The 11,211-nt window shown below is 42.8% G+C and overlaps 1 protein-coding gene across 1 annotated transcript in view; it reads right to left on the reverse strand.

Annotated features, from left to right (window-relative positions):
- Positions 1-7,663, reverse strand: part of LOC138349757 (ficolin-2-like) — a 110,269-nt gene extending 102,606 nt beyond the window's left edge. The window contains exons 1-2 of the mRNA XM_069303750.1: positions 7,609-7,663; positions 7,356-7,472 (exon numbers count right to left, since the gene is read on the reverse strand). Of these exons, the coding sequence (XP_069159851.1) occupies positions 7,356-7,472; positions 7,609-7,663 (172 nt within the window). The remainder of the gene's footprint in view (positions 1-7,355; positions 7,473-7,608) is intronic.
- Between the last annotated feature and the right edge of the window lie 3,548 nt (positions 7,664-11,211).

The raw sequence follows: 11,211 nt of genomic DNA on the forward strand, positions 1-11,211 counted from the left end.
ATATAGTCCTCCGTCACTGTCACAGATGGTAATATAGTCCTCCGTCCCTGTCACAGATGGTAATATAGCCCTCCGTCACTGTCACAGATGGTAATATAGTCCTCCGTCCCTGTCACAGATGGTAATATAGCCCTCCGTCCCTGTCACAGATGGTAATATAGTCCTCCGTCCCTGTCACAGATGGTAATATAGTCCTCCGTCCCTGTCACAGATGGTAATATAGTCCTCCGTCACTGTCACAGATGGTAATATAGTCCTCCGTCCCTGTCACAGATGGTAATATAGCCCTCCGTCCCTGTCACAGATGGTAATATAGTCCTCCGTCCCTGTCACAGATGGTAATATAGTCCTCCGTCCCTGTCACAGATGGTAATATAGCCTTCTGTCCCTGTCACAGATGGTAATATAGGCCTCCGTCCATGTCACAGATGGTGACAGGGACAAACCTGTTACAGGCAGGTTCGATCATTCTTGCAAGTCAAACACTTCTTCGTATTCCTCTGAAGTTGGACTAGTGCCCAAGATGCAACAGGCATTCCCCCTCTGAATCGCAACACTGAGGCGCTGGAACAAGGAACTTTTTGCTCTCTGGTCGTTTGTAGTGCCGATCAATTTGTCCCCCAATTTCTTCAAGAACTTCAATGCACATTTTCCCCACGAACCGAGTGTCTCCGAGCCGATCAGAACAAAGTTGTAGCAGTGTGCAAGACCTCTGTATTTGACAATTTTCTGTGATTCCCTGAAAGAAGCAGCACCCCCTTCATGTGTGCTGTAGTGGAGGTAGGTACTGGTCAGTGTAGCAGTGCACATGTAGTCCCACACCACTTGCTTACCATCCTTCCAAGGAAGCAAGGTGATCCCATCTGGGTGCGTCTGAGGGTCGTTGGGTCTGAATAAGTGTGGTTCTCTTTGTGCTGGGCAGCAGACCGTGGCGAGGCTCCTCTTAATGATGTTGTTGACTTCTTCATGTCTTGCATTCTTACTCTGTGATATGTGATATACGACATACCAGACCATGACGACCATATTGGTCTGCCATCGCAGTTCTGCAGATGCACCTATGTTTGGTGAGGATGGGGGCGGCAAGGCGAATGGTAACTTCAATGCGGAGAGCATCATGATTGAGGCGAGTTCCCAGGGCTGCATTGGAGACAGCAAATAAAAAATCCCTGGCTTGGGGGGCTGGCACCACTAGGAGGTGGGCTTTGTTTTTAGCATCTGCTTTTTCAATCATTGTTGTGACAGTCTTTTTCATTGTGGGGCTATCCCAGTGGGCCTGCTTGTGGTCGGGGTAGAGGGTGTGCAATGGTTTCCCATTGTCTGGCTGCTTCAATGAACGTTTGATCATGAGTTCCCGCTGTGTTTCTCATACGCACTGGTAGGATCTTCCCTACTAATTCGTTGGCCGCTGTGCATGAGGATAAGAATACTGGAAGTGCTACCTCAGTTGCCTTTCGTAAGCTAATATATATATATATATATATATATACATATGTTTCATTGAATATGACCGCATATTCTGTATTTATTATTTTCTGGTTTAGGGCTTCTATCCCTCTAACTATTTTCTTAGCATCAGGGCTTAATTGGAATAGGAGTTCTCCAAAACTCATTTTCGTACTTTTAAGGTGAAGAAAAGAAGTGATTTACTATAGAGTGTATTACACTTATTTGTATAATTTGCACGTCGTGCAAATTATACAAATAAGTGTAATACACTCTATAGTAAATCACTTCTTTTCTTCACCTTAAAAGTACGAAAATGAGTTTTGGAGAACTCCTATTCCAATTAAGCCCTGATGCTAAGAAAATAGTTAGAGGGATAGAAGCCCTAAACCAGAAAATAATAAATACAGAATATGCGGTCATATTCAATGAAACATGTTTGAAAGAAAACCTGCTGCCAGTATATATACATATATATATATATACATATATATATATACATATATATATACATATATATATATACATATATATATATATATATATATATATATATATATATATATATAATTTTTATAACTGAAAACTCACACCCCAGAAGTCACACCCCATTCCGGCTTGTTCGCATTTGTGTTCCTCACGTGTGCCCCAAAGAATGAGGTGATTTGGTAAAATGCTATGCCCAAGATTACTATCTGAGTGCCGGCGGTGGGGTGGTTCAAATAGCTTAGGCTATCACCTCATTATGTCCGGTCGTGATGGTCAAGTGGATTAAGGCGTCTTGTACATACCAGTTGCGTTGCTCCTGGGAGTATGGGTTCGAGTCACTTCTGGGGTGTGAGTTTTCAGTTGCATATTGTCCTGGGGACCATTCAGGCTTGTTCGCATTTGTGTTCCTCACGTGTGCCCCAAAGAACGAGGTGATTTGGTAAAATGCTATGCCCAAGATTGCAATCCGAGTGCCGGCGGTGGGGTGGTTCAAATAGCTTAGGCTATCACCTCATTATGTCCGGTCGTGATGGTCAAGTGGATTAAGGCGTCTTGTACATACCAGTTGCGTTGCTCCTGGGAGTATGGGTTCGAGTCACTTCTGGGGTGTGAGTTTTCAGTTGCATATTGTCCTGGGGACCATTCAGGCTTGTTCGCATTTGTGTTCCTCATGTGTTCCCCAAAGAATGAGGTGATTTGGTAAAATGCTATGCCCAAGATTACTATCCGAGTGCCGGCGGTGGGGTGGTTCAAATAGCTTAGGCTATCACCTCATTATGTCCGGTCGTGATGGTCAAGTGGATTAAGGCGTCTTGTACATACCAGTTGCGTTGCTCCTGGGAGTATGGGTTCGAGTCACTTCTGGGGTGTGAGTTTTCAGTTGCATATTGTCCTGGGGACCATTCAGGCTTGTTCGCATTTGTGTTCCTCACGTGTGCCCCAAAGAATGAGGTGATTTGGTAAAATGCTATGCCCAAGATTACTATTCGAGTGCCGGCGGTGGGGTGGTTCAAATAGCTTAGGCTATCACCTCATTATGTCCGGTCGTGATGGTCAAGTGGATTAAGGAGTCTTGTACATACCAGTTGCGTTGCTCCTGGGAGTATGGGTTCGAGTCACTTCTGGGGTGTGAGTTTTCAGTTGCATATTGTCCTGGGGACCATTCAGGCTTGTTCGCATTTGTGTTCCTCACGTGTGCCCCAAAGAATGAGGTGATTTGGTAAAATGCTATGCCCAAGATTACTATCCGAGTGCCGGCGGTGGGGTGGTTCAAATAGCTTAGGCTATCACCTCATTATGTCCGGTCGTGATGGTCAAGTGGATTAAGGCGTCTTGTACATACCAGTTGCGTTGCTCCTGGGAGTATGGGTTCGAGTCACTTCTGGGGTGTGAGTTTTCAGTTGCATATTGTCCTGGGGACCATTCAGGCTTGTTCGCATTTGTGTTCCTCATGTGTGCCCCAAAGAATGAGGTGATTTGGTAAAATGCTATGCCCAAGATTACTATCCGAGTGCCGGCGGTGGGGTGGTTCAAATAGCTTAGGCTATCACCTCATTATGTCCAGTCGTGATGGTCAAGTGGATTAAGGCGTCTTGTACATACCAGTTGCGTTGCTCCTGGGAGTATGGGTTCGAGTCACTTCTGGGGTGTGAGTTTTCAGTTGCATATTGTCCTGGGGACCATTCAGGCTTGTTCACATTTGTGTTCCTCATGTGTGCCCCAAAGAATGAGGTGATTTGGTAAAATGCTATGCCCAAGATTACTATCCGAGTGCCGGCGGTGGGGTGGTTCAAATAGCTTAGGCTATCACCTCATTATGTCCGGTCGTGATGGTCAAGTGGATTAAGGCGTCTTGTACATACCAGTTGCGTTGCTCCTGGGAGTATGGGTTCGAGTCACTTCTGGGGTGTGAGTTTTCAGTTGCATATTGTCCTGGGGACCATTCAGGCTTGTTCGCATTTGTGTTCCTCACGTGTGCCCCAAAGAATGAGGTGATTTGGTAAAATGCTATGCCCAAGATTACTATCCGAGTGCCGGCGGTGGGGTGGTTCAAATAGCTTAGGCTATCACCTCATTATGTCCAATCGTGATGGTCAAGTGGATTAAGGCGTCTTGTACATACCAGTTGCGTTGCTTCTGGGAGTATGGGTTCGAGTCACTTCTGGGGTGTGAGTTTTCAGTTGCATATTGTCCTGGGGACCATTCAGGCTTGTTTGCATTTGTGTTCCTCACGTGTGCCCCAAAGAATGAGGTGATTTGGTAAAATGCTATGCCCAAGATTACTATCCGAGTGCCGGCGGTTGGGTGGTTCAAATAGCTTAGGCTATCACCTCATTATGTCCGGTCGTGATGGTCAAGTGGATTAAGGCGTCTTGTACATACCAGTTGCGTTGCTCCTGGGAGTATCGGTTCGAGTCACTTCTGGGGTGTGAGTTTTCAGTTGCATATTGTCCTGGGGACCATTCAGGCTTGTTCGCATTTGTGTTCCTCACGTGTGCCCCAAAGAATGAGGTGATTTGGTAAAATGCTATGCCCAAGATTACTATCCGAGTGCCGGCGGTGGGGTGGTTCAAATAGCTTAGGCTATCACCTCATTATGTCCGGTCGTGATGGTCAAGTGGATTAAGGCGTCTTGTACATACCAGTTGCGTTGCTCCTGGGAGTATGGGTTCGAGTCACTTCTGGGGTGTGAGTTTTCAGTTGCATATTGTCTTGGGGACCATTCAGGCTTGTTCGCATATATATATATATATATATATATATATATATATATATATATATATATATATATATATATATATATATATATATATATATATGTCGTACCTAATAGCCAGAACGCCCTTCTCAGCCTACTATTCAAGGCCCGATTTGCCTAATAAGCCAAGTTTTCATGAATTAATGTTTTTTCGTCTACCTAACCTACCTAACCTAACCTAACCTAGCTTTTTTTGGCTACCTAACCTAACCTTACATATAAATATAGGTTAGGTTAGGTTAGGTAGGGTTGGTTAGGTTCGGTCATATATCTACGTTAATTTTAACTCCAATAAAAAAAAATTGATCTCATACATAGAGAAAAGGGTTGCTTTATCACTTCATAAGAAAAAAATTATAGTAAATATATTAATTCAGGAAAACTTGGCTTATTAGGCAAATCGGGCCTTGAATAGTAGGCTGAGAAGTGAGTTCTGGCTACTAGGTACGACATATATATATATATGTATATATATATATATATATATATATATATATATATATATATATATATATATATATATGTATATATATATATATATATATATATATATATATATATATATATATATATATATGTCGTACCTAGTAGCCAGAACTCACTTTTTGGCCTACTATGCAAGGCCCGATTTGCCTAATAAGCCAAGTTTTCCTGAATTAATATATTTTTTCTAATTTTTTTCTTATGAAATGATAAAGCTACCCATTTCATTATGTATGAGGTCAATTTTTTTTTATTGGAGTTAAAATTAACGTAGATATATGACCGAACCTAACCAACCCTACCTAACCTAACCTAACCTATCTTTATAGGTTAGGTTTGGTTAGGTAGCTGAAAAAGTTAGGTTAGGTTAGGTTAGGTAGGTTAGGTAGTCGAAAAACAATTAATTCATGAAAACTTGGCTTATTAGGCAAATCAGGCCTTGCATAGTAGGCTGAGAAGTGCGTTCTGGCTATTAGGTACGACATATATATATATATATATATATATATATATATATATATATATATATATATATATATATATATATATGTCGTACTTAGTAGCCAGAACGCACTTCTCAGCCTACTATGCAAGGCCCGATTTCCCTATGAAGCCAAGTTTTCGTGAATTAATGTTTTTTCGACTACCTAACCTACCTAACGTAACCTAACCTTACGTTTTCGGCTACCTAACCTAACCAATAAAGATAGGTTAGGTTAGGTTAGGTAGGGTTGGTTAGGTTCGGTCATATATCTACCTTAATTTTATCTCCAATAAAAAAAAATTGACCTCATACATAATGAAATGGGTAGCTTTATCACTTTGTAAGAAAAAAATTAGAGAAAATATATTAATTCAGGAAAACTTGGCTTATTAGGCAAATCGGGCCTTGCATAGTAGGCTGAGAAGTGCGTTCTGGCTACTAGGTACGACATATATATATATATATATATATATATATATATATATATATATATATATATATATGTATATATATATTTCATTGAATATGACCGCATATTCTGTATTTATTATTTTCTGGTTTAGGGCTTCTATCCCTCTAACTATTTTCTTAGCATCAGGGCTTAATTGAAATAGGAGTTCTCCAAAACTCATTTTCGTACTTTTAAGGTGAAGAAAAGAAGTGATATATATATATTTATATATATATATATATATATATATATATATATATATATATATATATATATATATATATATATATATATATATATATATATATATATATATATATAAGAAAATATTGAATATGACATAAGGAGTAAGATCAATGACTAGCAAGAATTTTCTCTTCTTTGCTTATGTTTTTCTTCATTTCAGAAGGATCTTTAAAACTTAACATTAAATTGGAACTTGTGATTGGATATATTGCTTATATATATATATATATATATATATATATATATATATATATATATATATATTGGTATATATGTGAATATATTGCAAAACCACAGAACTTTATTACAACAAGTATAAATAGGAGTATAGAAGTGTGTATATGAATAAATAATACATTAAGAGTCTCGATGATAGTATTACAGGAGTGAACTATTTGATCCCCTTAAGTCTGTCAATAATAAAGTATTTGTACAGTGATGTAAAAGTGAGAGGATAAGTCAGAAGGTATCCAACCTAGGACAATAATAGGACCATTAGGGCTCAGACATTAACGTCAGTGTGTCACACATGACAACGTTCAGGCTGGTTGTCCCCATCGTCAGTGTGTCACATATGACAACGTCCAGGCTGGTTGTCCCCAACGTCAGTGTGTCACTTATGACAACGTTCAGGCTGGTTGTCCCCAACGTCAGTGTGACACACAAGACAACGTCCAGGCTGGTTGTCCCCAACGTCGTGAATCGGTAATCATCTCAGACGTGCCGGAGGTGACTGTCAGGACGGTCTCTGCACTTTAAATATACAGTTGGGTTATCTCCACCAGGACCCATCCCCAAAATGGGGGATGAGTTACGGTGAATGGGTGGGTAAGTGACTGAATGTGTGTAAATGACAGTGAATGATTGAGTGAGAGTGAGTGAGTGAGTGAGTGAGTGAGTGAGTGAGAGAGAGAGAGAGAGAGTGAGTGAGTGAGTGAGTGAGCCTGCAGGAGACAACAAGGTGGGTAGATAGTACAAGCCTCAGTATCACCACATACCTAACCAATACTCTGTGCAGGCGCTACCGAAGCCATACTTGTAGGCCACCCAGTCTCTTCTGAAGTTCTCCGCAGGATAAACTCTATTGTCTCTCTGGAGGAACACCGTCCATCCTCCTGAAGAACAAGTGATTGTTAAGTTCAAAATTACACATAACATCTAAGAACTTTCTAAACTACTTTGTTTATATTGTTATTATTATAAGGAACAATTCTGTAACATTTTAATTAATATTGAAGCACGATAATTTACGTCTCTTCTTCTGTTCTAACAAACAACGGTAATTTGGACAATGTTTAATTTTCATATTAGGCACTGTTAAAGCCACCAGTGTTTCCCATGGTGGGTGATAGTGGTGCTGGTAGTGTCACCATGGTGGGTGATAGTGGTGCTGGTAGTGTCACCATGGTGGGTGATAGTGGTGCTGGTAGTGTCACCAGTGTTTCCCATGGTGGGTGATAGTGGTGCTGGTAGTGTCACCATGGTGGGTGATAGTGGTGCTGGTAGTGTCACCAGTGTTTCCCATGGTGGGTGATAGTGGTACTGGTAGTGTCACCATGGTGGGTGATAGTGGTGCTGGTAGTGTCACCATGGTGGGTGATAGTGGTGCTGGTAGTGTCACCATGGTGGGTGATAGTGGTGCTGGTAGTGTCACCATGGTGGGTGATAGTGGTGCTGGTAGTGTCACCAGTGTTTCCCATGGTGGGTGATAGTGGTACTGGTAGTGTCACCATGGTGGGTGATAGTGGTGCTGGTAGTGTCACCAGTGTTTCCCATGGTGGGTGATAGTGGTGCTGGTAGTGTCATCATGGTGGGTGATAGTGGTGCTGGTAGTGTCACCATGGTGGGTGATAGTGGTGCTGGTAGTGTCATCATGGTGGGTGATAGTGGTGCTGGTAGTGTCATCATGGTGGGTGATAGTGGTGCTGGTAGTGTCATCATGGTGGGTGATAGTGGTGCTGGTAGTGTCATCATGGTGGGTGATAGTGGTGCTGGTAGTGTCATCATGGTGGGTGATAGTGGTGCTGGTAGTGTCACCATGGTGGGTGATAGTGGTGCTGGTAGTGTCACCATGGTGGGTGATAGTGGTGCTGGTAGTGTCACCATGGTGGGTGATAGTGGTGCTGGTAGTGTCCCCATGGTGGGTGATAGTGGTGCTGGTAGTGTCACCATGGTGGGTGATAGTGGTGCCGGTAGTGTCACCATGGTGGGTGATAGTGGTGCCGGTAGTGTCACCATGGTGGGTGATAGTGGTGCTGGTAGTGTCACCATGGTGGGTGATAGTGGTGCTGGTAGTGTCACCATGGTGGTGATAGTGGTGCTGGTAGTGTCACCATGGTGGGTGATAGTGGTGCTGGTAGTGTCACCATGGTGGGTGATAGTGGTGCTGGTAGTGTCACCATGGTGGGTGATAGTGGTGCTGGTAGTGTCACCATGGTGGGTGATAGTGGTGCTGGTAGTGTCCCCATGGTGGGTGATAGTGGTGCTGGTAGTGTCACCATGGTGGGTGATAGTGGTGCCGGTAGTGTCACCATGGTGGGTGATAGTGGTGCTGGTAGTGTCACCATGGTGGGTGATAGTGGTGCTGGTAGTGTCACCATGGTGGGTGATAGTGGTGCTGGTAGTGTCACCATGGTGGGTGATAGTGGTGCTGGTAGTGTCACCATGGTGGGTGATAGTGGTGCTGGTAGTGTCCCCTACGCTTTTGGTCAGAGATCATAATACTTACCCAGGTAGGGAGTTTAACATTCTTTTCCAGAGCACAAAAAATTGTAGCTCTGTAAGTATTATTTAGTCTTAGTAGAACACCCCTTTCTCTTATCCTCGTCATTTATAGAATGCCGAATATACTAGTCCCTACATTCCTTTGTACTACCTCGAAACAATTTTGTTTCGCTATTCATGATTTTATTAATCAATTTAATTCTTGTAATCTTTCCTTATCCTAATCATTAATTCCACACAGGATAGTTTAAAGTTGCCAGTCTTGCCACGTCACTTATTCACAATGTTCAGACTTGCTGCCTTCCTCGCCAGTCCAGAGGAAGAGCTTGGTACCCTTATTCGGGCTACCAGAGCCGAATTGATGACACTTACTACTGAATACTCCCTCCGCATGATGTCACTAAATCTGAACTACATAATTAATTTTAGAGCACCTTTAGAAAACGACATAATCACTCCAGAGATACGTGAACAACATCATATTGCAGATAACACCTTGGCAGCCATGAAGTTGAAGATCAAGTTAGCCAACATAGAGCGCGAACGTCAGAGGGAAACTCTCAAGGTAAAAGAACGGGAAGCTAGAGAGAACAAGCTGCCCTCCAGAGGGAATAAGCTGAACTCCAACGTGAACATGAGAAGGAACAACTTCAACTCCTAGAAAAACGAGCTGCATTGGAACGTGAACGTGAGAGGGAACAAGTTGGCCTACAACGTGAACGTGACCAAGAGAGACTAGAGCTCCGACGTAAATGTCGATACGTCTCAGATCCCATTTGACAAGTAGAGCTGCCTTGACTCTCAGCTCTCTGGCTACTGAGACTGACTACTATGTATTGAAGGCAGTGCTTGATGCCTACCTTCTATCAGTAGAGTGTTACAGACGTAGATTTAGAAATTACAACAAATCTAGTGCTACTACTACTTATTTAGAATTCGCCCAAAATAAGACAAGATGTCTAAAGAAGTGGCTGGTATCAGCTCAAATCACCATCTTTGCAGATCTCCTTAACCTCATCTTGATGGAAGAATTCCTTCGCCGTGTTCCAACTCCTATACGTCTTTACCTTAAAGACAAAGGAGAGACCAACCTTACTAAGTGTGCACAGCTGGCTGACACTTAGAGCCTAATTCACCGATCGTCATCAGACACACCTCCTGGTAAACCGTTTTGGTCAGGCATGCAAAAGTGAGTACTGGTGATGTGAACTACTCGCTTTATTGCAGGTACTGTAAAGTGTATGGGCATACCATAGAAAATTGTCCCAGTCCTCGCTGTAAATCCAACAGTGAGGCCCACAAGTCCAAACCACCTCCTCCTAAAACTCATAAACTTGTAATGAATATCCATTATCCAGCCTCTGTCTTTCTTTTCTCTTCCACAGACACCTATACCTTGGAACTGTCTTTGCCAGCGGTGGAAATTAGGAGGGAAGGATCCAAGTGAATATCAAGGGACACAGCTGCTCTTCAATCTATACTCCCTAAAGCAACTGCACCCAACGTCACCTACATTGGAGAAACTGTCCTCATCACTGACCTCACTGCAACCACTCCATATACCCACTCGCTAGAATCCACCAGGATTGTTCGTTTGTTCATGGTGAAGTCCAAGTCGCCATCAGGAAGAAACCATTTCTCCATGCCAGGAGTTCAACTTCTCCTGGGCAATGACTCGGCAGAAAATCAAGAACCCACGAACCTTATCTTCAGTGACAAACCACCTGTATGTGTCTTTTCCATGGGAAATCCTGTTATGAAATACGTTGCAGAGCACGTTCAACCGACCAACAATTCTGAGGACATCTCCCAACCAATCATGGTGACGACGCATGCACAAGCTGATCGACCGCAACCAGCCGCTCCAGCTGTCCCTCAAGATTCTCAGGGCCTCCCACCAAATCTCAACCTGTTGAAGGTCCATAAGTTGCAGAAAGAAGACATATACCTAACACCTTGATTATTTCAGGACCAGACACACTCAGATTCTATCCCTGGGTTTTTCTTTGATAACCATATCCTATACCTCAGATATAGACCCAGTAAGTTAAAGGAGGACGACGATTGGGCTAACGTCAACCAGCTGGTAGTCTCTACTAGCCAACGGCCAGAGATCATGTGTCTGGCCCA

Source organism: Procambarus clarkii, chromosome 50 (assembly GCF_040958095.1).
Source record: "Procambarus clarkii isolate CNS0578487 chromosome 50, FALCON_Pclarkii_2.0, whole genome shotgun sequence".
NCBI classification, from domain to species: Eukaryota; Metazoa; Arthropoda; class Malacostraca; order Decapoda; family Cambaridae; genus Procambarus; species Procambarus clarkii.